The 25,636-nt window shown below is 28.5% G+C and overlaps 1 protein-coding gene across 1 annotated transcript; it reads left to right on the forward strand.

The window, feature by feature from the left end:
* Positions 1-4,832: 4,832 nt before the first annotated feature.
* Positions 4,833-7,170, forward strand: LOC106795158 (transcription factor RAX3). The gene is made up of 3 exons (XM_014763828.3): positions 4,833-5,203; positions 5,407-5,536; positions 5,688-7,170. Exons 1-3 carry the CDS (start codon positions 5,068-5,070, stop codon positions 6,466-6,468), a joined length of 1,047 nt encoding a protein of 348 aa, XP_014619314.1. The 5' UTR covers positions 4,833-5,067; the 3' UTR covers positions 6,469-7,170.
* The last annotated feature ends 18,466 nt before the right edge of the window (positions 7,171-25,636 follow it).

Raw genomic sequence — 25,636 nt, forward strand, 5'->3', positions numbered from 1 at the left:
TGCAAAAATTCAATCTTGGAAGTGACTTAAACATGGTCGAAATGATTTTCATTATCCTTTATTATCTACTGTTTCCATGGATTGTTTAAGATAGAAAGTATAGTTGACAGATTCTTTTGGTTCGGTGGAGGTTGGTTCGAATAGTGGAGTCTATTTCTGTTCTGCTATATGAAAAGAAAAGAGACAAAGGAAAAGGGAATTATGAATCTTTTGGACCGGTAGTTTTGAATATTTTTCTAAAAATCAATATAATTCTTTAAAATCTTATAAATTTATTTTTTTTTAAATCTTATAAATTCATAATTTATAAATTTATAAAAGATTCAAATTATAAAATCTTAATCATAAAAGTTATTATAATTTTATAAAGTTTATTATAATTTTATAATGACTTCTTGATTAAATGTGAAGGAAAGATAAATGGCCGATAAGTTAAAATGGGGATAAGTTATTGTTGAAGAGCAATGTCATCAATACAGTGCATAACATAATTTTTCAAATATACTCTTTATTATAAACGACTAAAATTTATTAAAAAAATAAAAATTATAAATTTTAACGAATTTTACTTTTTATTTAATAATATTCTTCTAATTTTATAATTTTTGATAAATTTTTACTATTAATAAAATATGTGATGTAAAAGTGTGTTATTATCCCTTCTCGTAATTAAAAAATAACTGGTCAAACATTATATACAGCGTAGTAAGACGATGACACATAATTAATGATTCCGACTAATTGATTATCTATATAATATAATTTTAACCTTATATAGAATCATGTACAAATGTGCAAGACTATAATTAACTATAATTATAATTACACGAACCATGGTCACCGTGCAAGCTTATAAGAAACCGTTTGATAGGAGAAAAGTTTTTATTTTCATATTTTTCCAAGAATCTAATATTAGGAAACTAAATTATCATGTATATCATAGGTTTATATATTATCATTCATGAACTAATAAAAGATAAAACAACTTGTTATATTTTCTGGAGTATACAATTAGTTCTTGAATTGAATAGTTTTTTTTTTTTTTTAAAAAAGTAAGTTACACTGATTACTTTCAAAGTTGTGTAAATTGACATACACTCTCTCTGCTTTTTTTTTGACAGGTTCTCTATTTTTATTTACTCTTATACTAATCCTTTTAATTTTTCAAAAATATATATTAACACCCCTTATACAATACATTAATTTCCCTTGTTTGAAAAACATCACATCATGCTCTCCAATAAGAAACGTTAACATAAATGTTAAAAAGTAATAGAGGATGTTTGTGTAGTTTTATGAAACTCCAAAAAAGCTAGTCAGTATAATTCACTCAGTTAAAAAATATTCCTAAAAGTGAAAATTGAAATCAAATTAGCTCAATTTTTTTTTTAAAAAAAATGTGACTTAAGTGATAACATTAACATATATTTATGAATTAAAATGATGATAGGTAGTTAAATTTAAAAACTTAGTTTAATATTTTTAAAAATTTTAAAGATAGATGTGGCAAGATTATTATTATTTTTATCCATAGATGTTAAAAACAAGTATAAAAAGATATACATTAACTCATAATCAATTGTATTTTCTCATGTCATACAAGCGTATGCATCCACCAGGCAGGGCCACTGGGCCAGTGTCTACGGTTCTAGTTACAATTAACATTACTTGAACACCTTGATAATTATTGTATTACATGTTCAGTGCAACCTTAATTTTTGATTATTAAGGGTATTATATTTTTCCTTGGTTAGTATTATTGCTGTTCGAAAGCACAAAAGATCACTTGAGCTGTCTTTGCTTAGAGTTAGAGTAGACTTTAGATGTTACTATAAGGGATTGGACCCTGTCAAAAAGGCCCTCTCATACCTGAATGAAAACTAGGTCTACGATTACGCACGCAAAACATGGAAAACAAGGAACTCTTCCTTTCTGCTTTTTCTTCTTGTTGAAAAGCTAGTAACTAGTTAGCCATGGTTAATTCATTATCGCGGAATCACAAGGAAAAATAGTGAGAATTTATTATAGATGGTGGCCTACCACCAAGACCGTTTCGTTCACTTGTTGAAAACTAGTCTACTTTTGTTTCTTCCACAGCTTTGTTTACTTTCTATTCTATGCACATTCAGAACTAGTAACAAATACTAGTGTTATGAAAATTCAACTTCTCTTGGCTAATAAATGCTTTGTTTGACTTTCATTCATCTACACGTCTAGATAAAACTTAAATGCATTTTGTTTTTAGTGTTATTTTTAATTGAAATTAAAATTATAATATTGTGGTAATGCTACATATTAATTTTTAATGTAAAACTTTATCACACCAATTATTAATAAAGTAATTAAAATTCTATATGGATTAAAAAACAACATAAAAACACTCAATTAAATAGCTGCATTAGTTTGTTTGTTTTTTCTTCTCTATGAACATTATATTGACCTTTGTGAATGTTAATTGTTATCAGATGCGAGATAAAACTCAGTTGATTTAAATTTCAAATTGGGAATCTTTAAAAGTTATGCGTGCATCCCTATTCAAAAAAAGAGTTATGCATCCCTATTAATTATATTATATTAATTTAAAAAGTAAACAAATTTATTATATTTTTAGAAAACAATATGTGGCGATTTTTTTTTTCAAAAAAATAAAGGTGTTTTCTTAATATTTATAATTTAAATCACCCTTCAATTATATATATATTAAAAAATAATTAAATCTAAAAAACAAGGGAAAAACATGTACAGCTCACCCTTATAATTCGTGACGTAATAGAAGTGTTAGTAGTGGGAATCCTAATTGTTGATTGCCATACTCAATAAAGTAATTCTTTAATGTTGTTTAAACGTTTTTTTATAGATAAAGGCCGCTAAGATAGGATTCCAGTGGCATGTTTTATTAATCTAATTAATTTTTAAAGATAATAGTTTGTTTAAATGTAAAGGAAAAATAAACAATAAAGAAAATAACAATCTTTTTATTATTTAAATTAAAAAGGCATTCTTACTCTTTTTATGAAAAAAAATTAGGTGAATTAGATTTCAAAAATTGATTAACAACACATTATCAACGAAAAAAAAACGTTTTTATGAAATATAAATTATTTTTTATCAACTGAATCAATTTTTATTGACGTATTAATACTTTTTATTTGATAATATATAACTAGAAAAATATTTTTGTAAAATGAAAATAATGTTATTCCTTTTTCGTTGGCACATTAATTTTAAAAAAATTCTAAACTAAATATATCATTTTTCCGAGTGAATACAATAATGAGAATTTACACTATTATGTGAATAATATTATGAGTTACTTTGCCGATTACCTGATGTTCCAGGTTATTTATTTATTTATTCTCACTTCCGTTTCATAAACCATACGAAGTCTCAGAATTCAGATTCGTCCAAATCTCATACGTAGTAATTACTAATTATGTGCGGATTAGATACCATACCCAAAATGTCTTAAAAAAATATCATTTTTTTTTACCGTATGAACTGAATACGGAAATTTATAACACTAACATATTTTATTCAACAAATTAGACTAAATTCCCTTAATAAAAAAAGATACCACATGGAAAATCATGCACGTCTCTATAATATATTAATAATTAATTTGCAAGCATGATCTATCATCATCTAAATGCAACTTTAATTTCATAAAAAAATTCAACAAAAAAAAACCAGAGCACGTAAATTATTCTGATAATTTGATTTGGGAAAATATTTGTTGTTTTTATTTTTTATTTAAAAATATCACCTTATTTTAACTTTATTTTTTAATTTAAAAGGTTACTTAAGAAGAGAAAAAACATTTCATTATTTTCTATAATATAAAAACACAAAATTATTTTTATAATAAAAAATACTTTCTTAATAATATTAATCTTTTCTATTATATTTGTGTGATAGAGAGACAAGCAGAAGGCATCAAAATAAATTAGCCCTAATTTACGTGAGAATGTCCTTTTATCGTTAATTGGGAGGATGTGATCAAACTTCTTGGTATGTATCACTTTCAATACCTAAGGATATCAAAGCACTAAGAAGATTTCAAGAATGTTATTTATATATTATTTTATTGATTATTTATATTTATTTTGAAAATAACAAAACAAAAATACAAATTTCAATGCATTTAACTTTGACCTTTTCCTTTCAAAGTAAGAGATCAAATGTGAAGATGGTGTGGTAATTTTTTTTATGTATAAACATTGGCCATGATGATTTAATAACCAGAAAAGTAGTTCACTACTTTATTTTTAGCATCGCTTAAAGGTTTAAAAACTTCCGTAGTATACAACTCATTGTCCTCATAATTTCATCATCAATGGCATATGGCTCGATTCGATTGTTAAACTATTTTGTTTTTGCTTTTTTGTGAGGTAGTTACTTCCATAGGACAAATTAACATGTACACGACCTGGTTCTTTCTCATGCGCAATCGAAGAGCTAGTATTCACTCGTCTAGGCATTACGTAACAAAAGAACCATTCAATGAAATGAGGTTTGTTCACTTTAACCTTTCACCTTTGGTCCCACTACTCGCACCATGCACGAGGTTTACGATCACCACACCCACCCATCCAACAATAATTCATATCCCCGTTACTTCAAAAATAATAATAATATATGAGAGAGACTGCGAAGGAGTGAACGAACGGATCGATCAGAGGATAATTAAATAGTTACATTATTCTTATACATGCTTTTTAATTACAAATATTTTCTTAATAATTTATTTTTCAATTATATAATATATACACACTAAGAAGGACAATAAGAAAAACAGTAGTCTACTTCCTAATTCATCCATTATTTTAGGCATGAAGGAATATCTTTTCTTTCCTTCAATTCACCTTTTGAAACCTTCCAAAGTTCTCTCTCTCCTTCTCGAGGCTATTTCTCTCTCCCCAGCTTCTCCCCCTGTTTATATATAAACGCCATTATTATTATTATCATTATGATCAACTCATAATAGAGATTGGCTTTACTTGAAACTCAGACCAACTGACACACAGAGAAAGAGAGAGAGAGAGAGAGAGAGAGAGAAGCATAGCAGACATGGGAAGAGCTCCTTGCTGTGACAAAGCCAACGTGAAGAAAGGTCCATGGTCACCTGAAGAAGATGCCAAACTCAAGTCTTATATTGAGCAGCATGGCACTGGTGGAAACTGGATTGCCTTGCCCCAGAAAATAGGTATATATGGTCCATTTATATATATTCATCAATCAACACATATCAATTAATATTCCAAAATCAAAATACTTCTCCATACATAATGATTAATTTTACAAACATATACACATAATTCTTAACTTACCAATCATATTTTAGAACACAAATTCAATTCTTTATATATGTTGCTTCTTATTTGCTTTGTATGTGTGTGGTTTAATTAGGCCTTAAGAGGTGTGGGAAAAGCTGTCGTCTTAGATGGCTGAATTATCTTCGCCCAAACATCAAACATGGGGGTTTCTCAGAAGAAGAAGACAACATCATCTGCAGCCTCTATGTTAGTATTGGAAGCAGGTAGTTAAATAAGTTCCTTATTTATTGATCTACAAAACTTAATTTTAATTTGTTATTGAAATTAAGCAGCCTCTATATATGATATATGTTTAACTGTGGATTTTACTTAATTGATCGCTTAATTAGAATTCCTTGGAATACAAACATGCAGGTGGTCAATTATAGCAGCACAGTTACCCGGGCGCACAGACAATGATATAAAGAACTATTGGAACACTAGGCTGAAGAAGAAGCTCCTTGGCAAACAAAGGAAGGAGCAACAGGCTCAAGCTCGCCGAGTCAGCAACAACCAGCAGAAGCAAGATGTCAAAAGAGAAACCGAGAATTTGATAGTGGCTTCTGAAGTCATGATCAATCAAGTTCCCTATTGGTCTTCTTCAGAGTTTTCTTCTGTGCCTATGCCAGTGACCAATGCTTCTTCATTTCAACACTATGGTCTGAACAATCAAACATCTCTCAGGAGCATGATGGTTAACAAACTAGAGGGAATTACATTTTCCAACGATCATCATCAGCAGCCACAGCAACCATACACCAATGGATGTGAAATTCCCTACCTACAAGACCAGGTTTTTCCAACCATGGTAAATCATGTAACCGTGGTGAGTAATGAAAACAATAGTGTCACCTATCAGCCATCAAATATATTTCAAGGGTTTGAAAACTTCCCAAGTGATTTTTGTGAACTGGTCTGTGTCAACCCGCAACAAATGGAGGGTTTTAATTATGGAATGGAATCAATGGACATGAGTATGAGCAATGGTGGTAGCACGAACACGACTTCAACAGAAAGCACTAGTTGGGGTGAAATGAGTTCCTTGGTTTATTCTCCTTTGGTTGCTGACTATGAAGGTTGCCGACAAGGAATAATTGCTCAAGATCATGTTGTTGCTTTCGAAGAGTGTAAGTACTTTGGAATGCAGATGCAATAACGGCTCTGAATACGAGGTGTGTACATGTAAATTTGTGCCGCTAAAAAAAATTGGTACTGGCTAAAACCCTAATGAGTTCACTTTGCCTCACATAATTATTTGTTGGTTTTGTAGTTTCTTGTTTCATTCAAACTGTGCAAGTTTCTGCCATATGTGTTGATACATATTGAGCACAACTCTTTTGTTTTGGGTTTCTTAACGATTATGTTTATAGTCTTATATGTATGGATGCTACAGAAGGAAGAATCTTAATTAGTAATAGTGCGAGGCCCTTGAATTCCTAAATGTGTCAGTTTTCTGCTGCTCCTAGATGATCAAGAGTGCATAGGATAATAGTTTGGATACGTTACATATGTTTATACCACTCGATATAGTTTAATTATGATGACATTTATGATCATATTTGTACTTGAAAAATCTCAGGTTCTCACGGAAATACATGATTGAGTTGTATCTTTCGCATAGTTCTAGCAAAAAGCTGTGGGAAGTTTGAAAGGTGCATAACATTTTGGCTGAGAGTTTCTTAGCTTTAGCACCCGAGGCATCAATATCTGGCTGCATTCTTTTATAGTTTTCTTTATGTCCGGTATTTAGTTGGCGTACATCTCATGTGAGTCCAACTAGAAACTATCGACCATTAAGTCTCGTTGTCCATCAACTTGGATGCCTTATATAGAATCGAGCTGACAATAACAACACTTATACTTGCTTGCAACTAAAATTGGGCACACGTACGAAATTTCCCTTTTCTTGCTGTTTATACATTGAAACTGAGAAAAGGGTTCTTTCATAACATATATCTTGTTGAAACTTATTCTCGCACTTTCTTTTGGAGGAAATGTGTCATTCTCGATCCTGCCTTCTTTTTTTTAATACTTACAATTTTATATACATATAAGCAATTATTTTTATAAAAAATAAATTATCGAACAGTGAAATAAACCCAATGCGTTCCTAGCATCACAAATTTGAGTTTGGTAAGTGGTCATGAACTTACTGTATTTTATATCATAATATAGTCCAAGCCAAGTTAGAAAATTTTCTCATCCTGAGTTATATAGTTTGTTGATGATTAGTTACTAATGAACTCCATCTATAAGTAAAATATCGTTGTATCGCATTCATAGTTTTTTTTTTTTATATAGGCAAAAGAAATATATCAATAATATAATAAAGACCAAATAACACAAGGAGTATTAAAGTTAATTTGGCCAAATAAATACAAGAGAACATATAAAAGAAAAACATGAAAGCCCCGCAACCTAAACACATACGCAATATTCTACAGTGCATCTCATTCATAATTAATTTAGTATAATTCCAATTTTAGAGTTTTTTTTCTTTTAATTTGAAGCTCTCGATCTTCCCTTTTCGATCCTCCTACCTCCTTAATTATCATTTTCTTTGTTTGTTTTTTTTACCAACAATGACGGCATTCTTCTACAATTTTTAACATCCAATATTTGGGATTTAGTTGGTCAATGGCCGTTTTCACATTTGAAAGTTTTGCATAAGATAAAGAAATAAAAAAGTAACGAGTGTTTTTTTTTAATTAATGAAAGGGAAAAATTTAGAGGCATTTCTTAGATATATTATATGTTATTTTCTAATTAAAAATAGATTTTCACCTTAAAATTTATATTTATATTTTATGTAAATATTTATTATGCAGATATATTATTGAAGTGAAATTTCATTTTTATTAAAAACAATATAAAAAAAGAACCTAAGAAACTATATAGGTTTAAGTCTTTTCCATAACAAAATATATAAGAGTTGGGATTCCTTCTTTTATGTTATTCTCATAACATAATGATGACATACAATTTTTTGTGATTAAAAAATTGTGGAAATTACCCAATAAAGGTCTTTAGTTTAGAGATCGATTTTTTCCCCATAAGGATGGGAATAGCTAGGGACACAAAATCCCCTGAGGTAGTTCTGAAGATGTGAACAGAAATGATAAAAAAAAAATCATTATTAATTTATATTCACAGAAATGTTTTTTTAGTCTTTTTCTAAAAAAATTAATATAAATAAATGTATTTTTAGTTTTTAATATAATTTAAAATTATTTATTATAATTTTAAATTTATTGAAAGCTTAATTAAAATTATGAAATTTATGCTTTATTATTTTAAAATTATAACAATTTATTATTATAGGTTTTTTCAATGTTGAAGACTCCGTGAAGACCTATGGGAAATTGGGAAATTGGGAAATTGAGATATATAGGAGAAAAAATTATCCCAAAATTGAAATGGGGATAGAGACAGGAGAACATTGAAGTGGTAGGGATAGTGAGTAGTGAAGTATTCCCTTGCCCTCACTTTCATATGGTGTCATCGTTATTCGTTACTAGTTTTTTTTATATATATATAAGATTGTTATTTGACTCATTTAAAGTACCTAATATAAGAAATTAATTTTTAATGACAAAATTAATAAAGAACATATTTCATGAGATTCACAATTTGTTATATATATAACTGTTCATGCGCTATTAAGTGTGACTTTTTTTCCACTATATTTCATTGAGATTTATTCATTTCTTGGAGGTGAGGATTAATTTAAGCTAGGGAACCAAATCTAAGCAACCATTACTAGATAATGACAGTGATTTTGGATCATTGCTTGAAACAACTAATATTTTACTTAGCGGCTTTAGCTGAATTCGTGTTCGTTTATAGTAAAATAGCATATTTAATGTGAGTTTCCCCCCAAACAATAGAAACATAATTAATGCGAGATAATATCAATATATAATAAAAGAGTAACAGCTTTCCTTCAAAAAAGAAAAAAGAGTAACAGGTAGCGCCACGTTTTTTTAACAATTTTTCTTAACACACCCTATTATTTATTGATTTTTTTACTGAGTATTTATTGAAATTTATTAAAATTTTGTAAAATTACCAACAATCATTAAATAAGAAGTAAAACCAACAATATGTTATTTTTAATAAATTGTGGTCAATAATAAAAAATGTTAAAAATATATTGATAATATTTCTCATATAATAACATTTAACTTTATATATATTATTATAGTAATTCAGTACATTGATTATTTAATATCATAAAAAATTGTGTCCGTATAGCATCTTCAATATCACAATACTTTTTTCATACTATATATTAATTATTCTTTTGTCTTTATCGTTTTTCAATTCTATAGAAAGTACACAGTATTAACCTAATTTAAAAATTATTTGCAGCTTATTTTCATTATTTTTTTCTCAACTTGAAAAAAAAATTGCTTAAATTCATCCATGTCATAAATCTTCAATATTTTTCAGACCGAGCGCATTCTGCAAGCTTTACTAATAGGTCAAAGCAGGCCAACGCAATATTTGCATGATTGTTTCACAGCTCAGAAGGAGTTGTTACAACTTGCTACTTGAATCAAATTACCAATACTTAATGTTGACTTTCCTCCTCAATTCGTTTGGTGTGAAAAGCTTGTTGAGCAATTTTTTAATCGTTTAATTATTGTTTTTGCTTTTCTCACATAATCTTAGAAATGATTTGATATTGATAGTTGATTTGTCAACATTAGAAACTTCAACTGCACCTGATCCAACTTTCACAAGCCACTGTTAAAAGTTTTTTCTTCTTCTTTGAAAACATTAAATGTTCATAATTAGACATAAGATATTACTAATTAGTATCATCAAAGTATTGATTAAGAAATTAAAAATTAAAAACTAATTCAATCTATCAATTTATGAATCGACATTCATGTCCACTTGCTTTTTTATTTATTTATTCTCCAAAACATACTAATTTTCTTTTGAATTATTTATGTTTTGAGTTTTTTTTTCATATATACTAAGTGTGGTGACTATAAAAAAAATGAAAAAGGATGGTGCACATAGCAAAACTATTTGAAATAGCTCCGTAAAAATTACCAACTTGGCTGCATGGGCGTGTAAATGTAAAGAGAATTACAAAATCACCCGATCATAATCTATTAGCTCTAGTAAATTTGTTATTTTAAAATAATTTTCTTAAGATAATTTAAATGATAATTTGTGATTGAATAATAATATAAAATTATTTTAATATTAAAATTTATTAATATTACGTAATCTTTTTTTATCTCTTGTCTTTTTTTTAAAATTTAAACTATCAAATCAATAACAATCTTATATTTTTTTAAGAAATTTTATTTAAATATTATATTTAATTAAATTTTAGGTACTACTTTCGGCGTGTCTAGGAATTATGCATGTCTTACTAATTGCAGTGTTACTCCTGAATGTATTGCTGCAAACATTATCAATGAGATGAGTTAAGTTGTTTGTCGTCAAAAAAAAGGTACTACTTACTAGTTATATAATTAGCTTTTATTCTTGACTTTTTAAATTAAAAAAATTATCGTAATTTTTTTTAAAAAAATAAATCTTATTTAGAGAGTATATTTATTAATTTTAGTTATTATATAATTATTTTTATCTCTTGAATTTTTTTTCTAAGCTATAAAATCAATAGCAATTTTTTTTAAAATATTAATTTTTTATTATCAAATTTTAGTTATTATACAATCAATTTTTATCTCCTTTAATTTTAAACTATAAAATCAATAGTAATTTATCTTTTTTTATATAAAAAAATCTTATCTAAATATTATATTTGACTAATTCTAGTTATTATATAACCGGTTTTTATTTTTTTCAACCTTTGTTAATCTACAATTTAAACAAGATGGAAGATGAATTCTCGATTAATTATTTTTTTAATGTACATTGAAAAGTAAATTGTTGAAAATTTTATCAAAGATTCAATTATAGATAATTTTCATGACATACAAAAAATGTGCTTCCTATTTTGATAGATTATTATTGTAATTAACATTTTAAAACATCAAATTTATAAATATTTTTATGATGTGTTAGATGAATTTATTTTCATTACCAATTCCCTATCATTTGAATCTTGGTCCTTCCATATATATATATATATATATATATATATATATATATATATATAACATCGAGAAGTTATATGAAACAATTTTTATAGATTAACTTCTACATAAATTAATTTTAACTTATAAAAAGAATAAGCTTTTTTTATTTTTTTTCCTAAAAGTCTCTCTAAATAAGTTTACCCAAACGTACCATAGGCATATCGGTACGTAACTCTTAACGAAAAATTGCATGTGTCCATCAATTCAAAATCTGACACATTTTAAACTAAACTAAACTTAATTAAATAGTTTAAATTTATATGATACACTACAACAACAAAAAAATTATGACTAACGGTTGTCGCTAATATTAGAAAGCCAATGCTAATAGATACTTTAGTGCCGGTAAAAGGATGACCTCGTGATCATAATTTCATAATTAACAAAGTCTATGTGTTCGTTGCTGCATTCGAGGTGAGGAAATTAAATGATTTATTTAACAAGAAAACATGTTTAATTTTTTAAAAATTCAATAATAATTACATATCACCAGTAAAATTAGTTACTAATTTAATGAGGATGAAAAAAAACACTTAAGAGATCGACATTTAACATACTAAGTCATCGGTTAAGCCAATAGTAATATGCTGGGGGGGTAATTTTATGTTGTGTGGTACTGCCAAAGGTCCAACACCCAAGCACTCCAGTCTCCATAGCCCATCGCACTACCCACCTGTCCTAGTTATCGCTATTTAAGAAAGTGTGAGGATTAGAGTTTTATTTTGGACAAGTTTTATATTTAATTTGCTACAATTGCCTATCAAGAAAGGAAATTGTATATCGATTGGTCTACATTTCGATCAATGAATTTTTTTTCTCATGAATGAAAAAGATCAATCAAATTTTTAAAAATGTAATGACACAATATATATATATATATATATATATATATATATATATATATATATATATATATATATATATATATATATATATATATATATATATCAAATAATTATAACGTGTGCATATATAACTTTATATATAAAATATGGTTATTTATTTATTCTATATACACAAAATTAGGAAAGGATTTTTTCCTATAAAAAATGAAAGATAAACCTCTGATTATTAATTAAGTCCAACTAAAAATATACATTACTCATGTTTGGAAATGTAGGAGGTCACTCCAAACAGAAAATTCTTACATATATCATTAGCTATCCTTTCGCCACGATTCATATAGACTATATTCCGACTCTTAGTTGTACGAGTACAGGAATATGTATTTTTTGTGGTGTGTTTCAGTCCTTAAACAAATTCATTTTTTGAACATTCCTAACCAACAGCAAGCAGACAAATGAATAAAGAAATGAGATGGCTACATGTATATTTAATTTCTGTTAACAGGATAAAAATGAAATATTGAATGGTTCCAACAACGGCTGAAATTAATTTGTTCTATGCGTCCTATCCACACGCAAGCTAGGGCATAACATGACTATATAATATGTCAAAATATAAACAAGACTGTATAATTAAACTACAAAACTCAGTAAAAAAAAATAAAATTATACTACAATTTAAATTTGGCAAATGAGGAGTACGTACGTGCTCAAATGGTGGGACTGAATACCATGGCTAAAAAATATATTTTAGATTTGATTTCTGTAAATTTTCATTAAACAATCATACAAAATATATGCATTGACGGAATAATCACAGTAACAATAATCTCTGGCCGACGGTAGTCACAAGTTTGTACCTATAATTCAGAGATGGAAAGGGGTTGGGTAGGCAGTGCCATCAATAAGAGAAAAAAGAAAGTAATGTGGACTGAACAATAATGGTTAACACACCAAGCATCATCCACCAACTTACTCAATACAATCGCTTTTGTGAATATTTAATAGTAGTGTTCATAAAGTGGCTTGGAACTCAGAGCATAATCCCTTGACGAGAGCAACCATTTGGGAAACAGATTCACAGCATAACAACAAAGGTTTTGAGTTTCTTTTTTCTTCATATCATTGAAATTAAGATATGTTTTAAAATTTAGATGACACATTCTGTCAATGCCATGAGGAAAATAAAGGATTGATTAAATATTAAATAAGCACCAAACGAGGCTTGATTGAAGCCTTAAGTCTGCCCAGGCCACGACAAATGCCCCCTGACGACCTTCTTGCTAGCATTTCTACTTTTCATACAACAGGCAGTAGCATTACTGGATTACTTTACAAAAATAGGTATGCCTCAGACGCTTTGTTTATTCATGATGTTGACACTCACTATCATGACACTATAACACTTGTTTATTCTAATATTCATTTCATCGTTAAAGTTAGCAATTTTGTATTTATTATATTAAAAAAAAGTACAATTATTTTGCCCTGATATGTCTGTCTGACTATATACTATTTGTTTCTACCAAGAACAAGACTGAAATTTTCTTTTTGTCCATTTTGACGGTGGCAAGCCAAGAATTATAAAGAGATGGTGATGGTAACTAGAAAATATTTTCTTTTGTTATTGCTTCAAGAATAATTTTAAAAGAACTATTTTTATCCTTATATCTTTCTTTTCTTTTGAGTCATTAGTTTCAACGAATAGTTCATCTTTAACCGCTAAATTAATATATATGTATATATATATATATATATATATATATATATATATATATATATATATATATATATATATATGTATATATATATCTTTCTCTTCTAATCCAAAATTCCTTTCCTGCCGAAGGTGGATGAGCAAAGGGAGTGAATATTTACAAGGGCATATCCAAACACTCAAGTCAGTGAGATATCCAATAGGGTGACAATAGATGAAAGTGTCTGTTTAATGGGTCATGCACTGTGCTCTTAGATTGATGTAGGTGACTCAACCATGTGAACTATGTTGAATTCCCTAGATGTGCACCAACCGTCTGAAATTAATCATAAAGATCGCTTCCAATGGAAGCCGTTAAGAAAATTCCAAAACACACGTTCTCTTGCAAGCTAGGTTGAGATATAGGTGGTTAAACCCATCTAAAATTGGGCTTGGCCTCGGATTTACCTCTCCTGCTTGGTGTTTGGGCTTGAACGACCGGCTATCTAGGTCAACAATAGATACCTACCTCTATTCTAGGCATTTATTTCAAGCACCCCAGTATTGCATTGGGCACCTTCCATTACATTCCGAAAAGTCCATTCCGGCCCATTCCAGAATATTCTGGAATGTAAAAACATTTCAGAATGCAATACTAAGATGCAGGATACAAAAGCCTCTATTCTGTACTATAAATAGTGTAATAAACTACTAATTTACAAAGGTATAAACAACATTTTTTTTTTAAAAAAATAATGGATTGCAGAGGAAAGTGTTTATCAGCATAAATAACATGCTCTGTAGGAATGAGTTTGTCCAACGGACTAAAGAGCTTGTCTAATAACCATTTTAGCCAACTTTTCACTTGCACTTGCTCTCTGTTTATTAAATAAGAGAATTTACTTTTTAAGTTTATAGATTAATAAATTGAAATTGAAAAATAAGTACCGCGTTTCCATTTAACCCAATCAAATTATTGAGCCCAGCCTGAAAGAATACTTTCAAGTTAGGCTAAAACTTCCTACACCTCCAATTATTGTTTCTTGCACACTATTTGATTCCAGAAAATCCAATCCAAAATGTAATTTCAATATCGGAGGCCCTTTACTTGACATTGCCCCCACCCTTGCATAATTGGGCTTTTAACAAAATTCTATACTAAAAGCCTGTCAAGATTTAGGAAGGTCAACTATATATCAACTTAGTCCATTTAATGGGCAATAGACACTTGACACCTCATAAATCAAGCTCCCCCATAAAGTTAATTCGGGCCGAGCTATATTTTTGTCTGTTTAGGTGGAATAGACACTTGACACCTCATATATTTTGATTTTTGAGAAGTTTTGTAAAAGGTATTAAGAATTTTTAATTCACTAACTTAAAAAAAAAAAACTATATATCTCCAAAGTACGAACCATAAAATTAAAATATTGCAAACAATTGATTCCATATGGAGTAATCCGTGATATCTTTTTTTGAACATGGCAGTAAACCGTGATTTCTGAAATAAGTCTAGAGAACCACGGCATGGGCATGGAATATGGATCGACGGGATCGTGCACTTCTAAAAAAGAAGTTATGGACCGCGAAACTATGGAATTTTCTGTCAAATTTGTTTGAGTTTTATAATAACTCATATATTTGGTATGATCATATCCAATATATTTTTTTTCTTATATGTTCTTCTTTCAGGAGGTATTGGGGTGAAATATAAGTGATGAGTTACACTGCGCATAAAATAGCCTTGCTCTCTCTCTGTCATAAAAAGTTAAAGTCTTTAAAATATAATATAGCTGATGAATTAGAATTGAAATTTCTGGCATGCATTGACCTTTTTTTTTTAATACGGCATACCATTTTGAAATAGTAAAATCTCTCCATTTTGTTCTTATAGGTTTTCCTAATTTTGTTTATGGGTTTTGGTATAGTCTTTTCATTTTGTTTCCTTTTTTTTCTTTTCGCTTAATGATATTCGGTGTGTTTTTTTGCTAGTTTATACAGGGGTGTCAACATAATTAGAGGATGTTTTTGCTTGCTAACAGCTTGCACTAATTTTATTCAAAAAAAAAATATTGCAATCTCAACTTTTCCTATACAATCAGAAAAAAATTAATGGAGAAGATTTTGGAGTTCAGACTTCACACAAAGAGATATATAGCCTTTGCTGTATCCCATTTCCCTTGTTCAACATTAAAATTTGGAGAACAAATTAAAAGTTCTTTTCTTAGACTGTAAAATGCATTTTTGAAATGCATGTATACCAAAAAAAGAAGATAAAAAAAATCCCAAAACTATACATAATTATATAATTTCAATTTTGATGTTCAAAACTTCAAATAACGATACACAAAAAGTTATCCTCTTTGTTTGCGAGATGTATTTTTGAAATGTATATATTAAACAACATTTAAAAGAGAGAAATAATTATATATGACATTATATTTTTTTTTACTGAATATAGGATATTATATATAATGCCAATTTTTTATCTCCCAATAGTGGAACTATAAACAGTGTCCTCTTTGACTATGAGATATGTTATTAAAATACATGAATACAAAAATAAATATAAGAAAAAACGATAAGAAAGAAATATAAATAGTTATGTATGATATTATATATAGAATTTTTAGAGTAATTATATACTATCAAAGAATGCTTGAAATTAATTTGCATGAGTTAATTATTGTAACTTAATTAATAATTTTAAATCCAAATCTTGAATATATATATATATATATATATATATATATATAGTGTTAAATACTCTAATATATGTGTAATTGTATCATGTGAAAAATAGGTGTGGTCCCTTATAAAAAAAATCTTATATTTATTTTCATTTTACTTTTTATTTTCCATGACATTACTTATTATATTTTTATTCTATCTCTCTTCCGTATACCAGTCCCCAAAATTATGGTGGACATTCACCTTTATCCATCGATCTATGATGCTCTAATAATTGAACGGATAGCCAAGTGGTTACCACCGTACAGTCGGCATAACCCACACCAACTCATTAAAGTTAAATGACATTAACTCCGACAATGATCTTGCATGGAACAAATATGTTTTGACTACTTCATTAGCTTTTGGTTTGTGACACCGCCATAAATTACCACAATCACATTTTGGAGCGGAATAATGGGGATATCTCTATCCCTTTTGGAGCTATAAGGAAAGTTTGTTCTATAAAAGGCAAAACAGTTTCAAAAGATTGTCCCAAGTCGTAGTATACGCACTAGACACACCCCATGGCATGCAGTGGAATCCTTCCAATTCTCTTTCTCTATTGCCTCTCAAGTTTCTTGGAAATTAATTGAGCAAACTAATTAATTTATTTAATACCCCGAAAGGAAACATCTCACTCTTGGCCACTGACCCACGTTTTTCCTTTTTAATTGCATTCGGAAAAGACAATGCACTACAATAGTCCAAATGTTGAATTATAAAGTCTTATGTCTTGACTATATGCCTCCCTTGCAATGTACGAATATGAATTAGAAACAACATGATATATTATATACTACTAGTGGTGATGCAAGTCCAGATATCCAAATAGCTCCAAGACTAAAATTCTTTCTGTAATTAGCAAGAGCATCCATAGTCGTCCTCCTCGTTGGCTTTCAACATAAACGAATTCAATGTGGATGAGGCCAATACTAACTCTTCGTTGAATTGATGAAGGGAACAAAATTTGCACAATGATGCGTGACCTAGCTAGAAAGTGATTATGGTCATGAATAACTGCATGCACATGAGGAAAAGTTAAATCAGATAGTGTACTTCCTTTTTTTCTTTTTTTGTTAAATTGTAATTTTTGGGATCCTAATTTCTCTAATTTATGATTTTGGTATTTAAGATTTTAATTGTAATATTTAATCTTTGTAGTCTTATAAATTAATAATTTTGAACTTTCCGATGGATTATTAACAAATAATTTTGATTAATTGACTTATTAACTTAATTATAAATTAATTAAAATAATTAATTATTAAAAATTGAATAAAAAACTATTGATGCTTATTTTTCACAATATTGTGATCATCCTCTTCTTTGAAAACACATTTTCTATCTTTAGTGCTGCATGTGATTCCACTCATAGTAACGTCATATTAGGATTAATAATTTTTTAATGATTAATAATTTTGATTTAATTTATAATTAATTCAATATCTCTAATAATCACAATTATTAGTTAATAATCTATAGGGGATCAAAATCACAAATTTATAAAATTAAGAGGAAGAAGTGTTATAATTAAAAATCAAAAGAGACCAAAATGATGAATTTAAAAAAACTAGAAGAATTAAAAACTGTAATTTAGTTTCTGAGTTGGATGAATACACACAGAAAGACAAACAATATCAGATTTTGACTCACCAAACCATGCATTATTGCTATTTTTAAGTTTTTCAAAAAGCAATCTTTTAAATCATTCAATCCTAGCCTAGGCTATTTGCCAGTTTCGCTAATGAACCTTTTATTATTACTATTTAATTATTACTGTATATTTTTTGGGTAAAATCTGTTTCGTTTGTCTATATTTTTTGAAATTCAATTTTAGTACTACTTTGATTCCTCAAAATTCAAAATGTGTATGTGAATTTTCGGCCGAGTCACTTCTCCATTTGCGTTGATTTTCTTTCAAGTACCTGAAATTTTCAAACACATCTTTCTCTCCCCTTTTCCATCATCAAATGCAATTAAAACATAATATAAAGGAGAAGAAAAGAGTAATTATGCAGCAAAGAAAATACTGGTTACATTAATTATCAGAGTGCAATTACATCATAAGGGCAGTTCACACAGACGACGCATCCATGCCTAAATTAAAAACAGAACCAAGCCATAGAAAAGGAGTCAAAGCTTAAAAACTACTCTTGATAAAATTTTCAAATATGAAAAACATATTTGATGCTTAATTTTTTTTAATTTATCAATCTATAACTATACTATTATTTACTTTCCCTCTAAATAAATTACTCGTCACTTTAAAAAATAGAATCCGATAATTTTATGCTTTATAACTTTTGGATGAAATTTTATTTTGAAGTGACGCCATCCAACACCCAAGACAAAATAATTAATTTGATGATCAAGGTAATGGATAGGGTGTCTCGCAATCGCATCACATTAAACATTCATAAAAGAGACAAACTTCCATATAGTTACATGGTAGCCAAAATAAAGACAAAGCTGAATTGATCAACATTCATTCGCATCATAATGGTCTATCTAGCAGACCTATGGGACCCAAAATTAGGGCCCTAAAATTTCTTGTATGGGTTATGGGTGAAAGGGCGTAATTATGCGAAGCAAAGAGCCATGTTCAATTGGCCCTTCTTGTCCCCATCAACAAAGGAAGGGCTTGACTTCTAAGTTCTTAGTCGCTAGCTAGGTAGCTCCTTCCATGAGAAACTATTCAAATTGGTAATTGCCAAGTAGTTAATGGCCTCCTCCACAATATTTGCACATTGCGCAGGTATTCTATGTTCCCTAGCATGTGCTACATCATGTGAAACCCACATGTTAACCATATCACGTAATCGAAATTGCCACATCATAGCCATCACGAAATTTTTTATTGAAAAAAAGGATGGGATAAAAATCTTAACTATGGTTTTGTTGCTCAATTACTTGATTCGCAAAAGCATAATTTTATTAAGGGTGAAGTATAATTTAGGATATTCAATATTATTGAGTTACTTGCATGATTTTCCATACTTGGTGAAATCGGTTCGTGTTTGTATGCACAGGGATGAAGCTAGTTGGGTTCGTGTTACCAAAATAACAATCACGAAATGTAAAAGAAAATAACTAGTAACTGGTAGATAGTTGGGTTCTTTTAACATGCTAACTGATTTGAATTTCTAATCATGTATTTGAAGAAAATTTTATTGAAAAAAGTAAAATTTATGACGTGTTCTTTATGTCTGAAGCAGATATTCTTGTCTTTTGGTTAATAACAACAAAAAAGAAACAAACTACTAAAAAAAATGATACTCAAATATTTTGGCAAAAAAAGAAGAAAGAATGTAATTATTTCCGTAAAAAGACTATAATATAAAAATAAAATATTTAAAAAAAATAAAAGAATATCATTGTCATTACAATAAAATTACAAAAGAGAAATATAATGTTTTGTAAAAAAAAATGACCTTTAAATGCCATTATTTCTATAGTTAGACCCCAAATTAAAATATTTACTTTAATATCAAAATGCCATACATATTAAAATTTTAAATTTTTTTAAAAAAAAACTAATACAAGGCCCTCTCCCCAAGATTAACATAAACTTGTCTATGTAAATTGAATTAAATTCAAGTTAAATTAAAATTAAAAGTTCAATTGAACTTGAATTGAGTCTTAAATTAAATCAACTTTTTATTGAGTTGAACTAAGGTAAATCAAGTTCAACATGATTAGACTCGTTATGTTTACAAGTCGGGAGGAATAAATAGGTATTTTGGTCTCTAACTTTTGATCCCTTTTGCAAATGAGTCTCTATCTTCTTGAAATGTAAAAAATAGTCTCTATCTTTATATAAGTTTTGTAAAATAGGCATTGCTGTTAAATTTAAAAGTAACTCGTTAGTAAAGTGCATTGTTGACAATTTTAGTACCACATAGACTATACAACGTAACAAATTGTCTCAAATTGTGATACGTAAACTGGACTTTGATGCAAAATTTAAAAAGTTATCAAATATTTTTTTCTTCACTTGCTTCTTCTTCCTCAAATTAGGATTTCTAAAGCTTTTCTTCGTAGCGTAAAAGAGAGAGTTTAAAACCCTTTCGTTGCACCTCGTCCAATCCTAAAACCTTATCTCTAAATTCATTCCAATGGATTCTTCTCTTCCCCAAACCTTTGACCACTAGAGTATTAGACAATGTATATCTTTTGTGATTCTGAACCTTTTTAATAGGGTCGGTGATCTGCCAGCCACTAGGTGCCTAACCATGGCTACCATCACTCAATCTACCTTTTCATCTAACGCATAATTTATATGCTTATTTTAATTTTAAATATATACATATATAGAGATGGAAATATACAAGCTTTTACTGTTATGCTTGTGTGTATTTTAAATTTAAATAAATTGATGAAGTATTCAGTTTTCTAATGTTGCAGGTTTAATTATTGTCTCTGTACTATGCTTCACATCAAGTTCTTGTGTAGAACTTTTAACCGATATCCCTGTATGTATGAGTTCACTAGGTCCAAGAATTCTACTTTTCTCTTGATAAAAGGTTTATGATTTCCTGAACTTTCTTGTGATGTTATTATTTATTATTGCAGATGTAGTATAACTGGCATCTGCGACGTCTGAATGATGTTTACTCCTCGCTTTTACTCGTTTTGTATTATTTTGTGGGTATGTGTTGTTTTCGTTACATTTGAGTTCAGTTTCAGGATGATAACTACTAAATATGAGCTATTTTGATAATAAAAATATATTGAAAATATCTTTAAAAATAATCATTTAGCAGTTATTTTGAACTTAAATGATATGAATTGATAATTTTCTTATCTATGGCTTAAAGATAATTATTTAGCTTTTATTTTTGGCTTAAATGATATGAATTGATAAATTTCTTATTTATGGCTTAAAGATAATTAGTTAGCAGTTATTCTTGGCTTAAATGATATGAATTGATAATTTTCTTATCTTTGGCTTAAAGATATTTCAGTTATTTTCTTATCTATGGCATGCAGATATGAAAAGAAAAGATTAAAAGATCCAACAGATATAAAAAAAAGATAAATAAGGAAGATTTTTTACATCAAGCCCAAGTCTACTCCAGCAGTTATAAATAAAAAGTTAGGTCAATGAGAAAACACACTAAGTCCTAGAGCACTCTTACCATTATTCAAAGCCTGAGAACTCCTTCTCTCCCTATTCTCTTGTCATTCTTATTCTTTCTTTCACCCCCCTAGTTGTAAAGCCCTCATGACCATGAGTGGCTAATCCCCTAGTTAGGGTCTGGCAGGCCTAAAAAACCAACGATGTATGGTGTACTTCAAGATTTATCAATGCAAAAAGGATTCCTCTTAGGTTTTTCTGTTCTATTTTCTTCTCTACTTTATCTTACATTTTCATCTTTATTTTCTTTTGGGGGTTAGTTGCTCGGGAGAGGGTAACTACTAACAAAACAAATAAGGGAAGAAATCATAAGGTAATCATTGCTAGGCATAAAATGGTGACTTTATGCCCATGCATTTAGCAAACATCTAGAATTTAGTCTTAATGCATTTTATTTATCGAGTCTTTGCAAAGACATTTGGGAGATAGATAAATAAAATAGACTTGTCATTGTAAGGCATCAGGGGCATGTAAATGGATAGATGTGAGTAGAACATGTCCGATTACATTGATAGAGAAACATCATAAATTTATACATCTTATACAAGTTAGAAATGTCAGGTCTTGACATTTGCATCTCATTGAAATCCTTCTCTTAATTATTTTGTTTTAATTCTCTTGTTTTTACTACTACTCCTACTTCTTTCTCCTATATTTTTCTTGCAAATTGAAAGTTATCCCAACACAAGTGCAACACAAAATTCCTGTGGAATTCGACACTTAGACTTTTGAGGTTATACTACTTGGACAATTGATACACTTGTCAATCTGTTAACACAAGAATCTTCTATTCATTCCATAACTGTATTTGATATTGTTTTACACTTAACATACAATTGTTAATTGCTTTCTAAAGTGATTTCATCTCCTTAAAATCTGAATATGGCACTTCTTCCATAGGTTCATCAATACCTTCACCATTGGTACTATGGGTAATGAGAGAATTACCACCCAAAGAAGCTGCTAGCATATCCGAAGAATCAAGTACAATAGCTTTTGTTGTTGATAGTTCAATTGCAATCCATCATCCTCAACGCTGGACTACAGCAACAAGCATCCAGATCCCTACAGCAACAAGTGTGAGAAAAGTGAGGCCAAAAGTTACTATCGCTAAATTTCAATTCAATCCAAAGACTTGTCACATGGGTTTGCTTATATGGACAAAGACTTGTCACATAGACATATGACTAACAGCGGAAATTAGATTTTAACGGTAGAGACTTATTTTCATAACTAATCTAAAGATAGAGATTATTTTTTACATTTAAAAAAGATATAAATTAATTTGCAAAAGGGATCAAAAGTTAAAAACCGAAATACCTATTTACTCGAGGGATAAGTTTTATATGAGATTTGAGATTTCTAAAAGTGAAGTCACACTTCCAACATAAGATTCAGTAACTTAATTTTGTTTTTTTAACTAATCTATGGGTTATAAACTTCCGAAAATAATTTTTATATGTCAAATAAGTGACAATTTCTTTTATTCGTTGGAAAACTAACAAACAGAAAAATAATCATAGATGTATTACATTGATTTTTTAATTTAAATAATAAATCATATATTAAAAGTATAACTTCACTTTTAAAAATATTTAATACATTATTTTTTTATCTTATCCTCTGGTTTATTACCAAGAAGAGAATTAATTTAAAATTTAACTAAAAAATAAATAAAATCTAATCAAAAATTATTTTTATCAATAATCGAATTTATTATTTTCCTCCTTCAAATAATTGTTTTTTAAATATTATAGTACTTCAGTAAATTTCACTATAAATGTAAAAAAAAAATTGTAATTGATGATGTTAGTGTGCAAAACTTGGTTCTGCTTTTACACGGCACGAACGTGAAATAAAATATTAAAAATGACCCAGAAGCTACATCCGAGTTCATCTGACGCGTATCCAGATATGCAGTTATTGTTTTCCAGAGTTTTTCTTCATCCAAAAAAATCATTCCAAGTTCCAAACGCTTTTTCTTCCGTTAATTGATTTCTTGAAAAGTGACTCAAACAGAGCCTAAAGTTCGTAGGATATGCATCGAGTGATAGCCAGCACATATCTTACACAACGCGTAGTTGTTTTGGGACAAAATAACTTTTTGAGCAGTGATGATTACTCCCAGAAAGTTCAACAAACAAATTAAAGCAAAGTGTTTTCAACATTGTCTTTTCGTTGAAAAAAAACATCTAGTTTGTGTTGGCGTGCGTAGTTGGTGATGAATCATAAGAACTATAGTTTATAATATATATATATATATATATATATATATATATATATATATATATATATATATATATAAGCAAAGTGTTTTCAACACAATTCATAATTTATATATATATATTAACCACTAATTTTCTCCTCAACAACTAAAATTATTTATTTTATTTTTTAAAATAATTTTCTCACTTTACAGAAATTGAATCCCTTTCCTATGACTCCTTAAGTTATAAAAAAAGCACAAAAATGATTCATAAACACGTGTATCAATCTACATTCATGAAATTCAGCAAAAAAATCTATATAAATAATTTTTAAAAAATGTAAATATAATAAATGATTACAATGTAATTTAAAAAATATTAATTAAACCCATACTGCAAAAATATCCATATAACATTATTCTACAAAATATATAGAAAAAAGGAAAAACTATAATTTTAATCTCATATAATTATCAATTCTCAATTTAGGTCCTTCTATTTTTATCTCCTCGTTTTAAAAATTCCAGAATTTTGGTTCAATCTTTAAATTTAGATATTTTTTTGGGATTAAATTGTAATTTTGGTTCATTTATAGTTTTTAATCCGTGAATTTGGTCTTTTATTTTTTTTAAAAAAATCATAATTTTGATTCAATCTTTAATTTGACATATTTATTTATTTTATTTTTTATATTTAATTAATTTAAAAAATTATATCTTAAGTGAAAATATTAGATTTAGATTCAATTGGACAAAAATATAAGAAAATAAATGTATGTAAAATTGAAGATTAAATCAATATTATGGATTTATTAAAATAGGAGATCAAAACCTAAAAAAAAAACAAAATCGTCAATTGAAAATTATTGAAAGTAAAAATTATAATTTAACCTTAAAAAATTAGTGCACTCCTTTAATTCTCTTTTCTCTTCAATACCAAAATTAGGGTTATTGACTTTTTGTACTCTGTCTCACACACTAGTACGTGTTGAGTTCTCCTACTGATACGTCTTGAAAACTGTAGGTCAGTGAAAAATTCGTAAGAAGGTCGGTCTGTGTTTAATACCGGTGCAAGCGTCGGCAGCCCAACCCATTTGTGTGGCCACTTATCTCGCCGGTGCCGTTATATAATTAACCTACACGTAAGCTTTCGTAAGCAATTCTGTGTTCACACATTTTTTTTTTCTTTTTTTCTTTTTGTGGACGTTCACACATATAAATATGTTACATTATTATGTACATCATTGATTAATAACTACAACTAAGTTACAGGCTATACTGGATGATTTATTTGCAAATATACATATATAGGTCTATTTGGGACAACAACCATGAACACAGTATTTTTTTTCTGTGGGACCATGGAGAAAGTAATTGATAATTGATAAATTATACATCCATATATCGTACACTACTAATAAGATTTTTCATGCATAGGGTAATATATTGATGATTGAGATGGAAGTTATACAAACGATGGTAGCTGACTAATTAAAGACCACACTTCACATCCAAACGGACAGAGTGCTTGTCTTTCTCTCTCTAGCTACGATTTCACCATTAAAAAAAATAGTAATAATGA

The sequence above is a fragment of the Glycine max genome, chromosome 11 (genome assembly GCF_000004515.6).
Source record: "Glycine max cultivar Williams 82 chromosome 11, Glycine_max_v4.0, whole genome shotgun sequence".
Taxonomy (NCBI): Eukaryota; Viridiplantae; Streptophyta; class Magnoliopsida; order Fabales; family Fabaceae; genus Glycine; species Glycine max.

Excerpts from the sequence above, each read along its gene's own strand:
- LOC106795158 (XM_014763828.3), top strand. The coding sequence starts at position 5,068 with ATGGGAAGAGCTCCTTGCTGTGACAAAGCCAACGTGAAGAAAGGTCCA. Across the intron at positions 5,204-5,406 it reads TGCCTTGCCCCAGAAAATAG|GCCTTAAGAGGTGTGGGAAA; the intron begins GTATATATGGTC and ends TGGTTTAATTAG. Across the intron at positions 5,537-5,687 it reads TATGTTAGTATTGGAAGCAG|GTGGTCAATTATAGCAGCAC; the intron begins GTAGTTAAATAA and ends ACAAACATGCAG.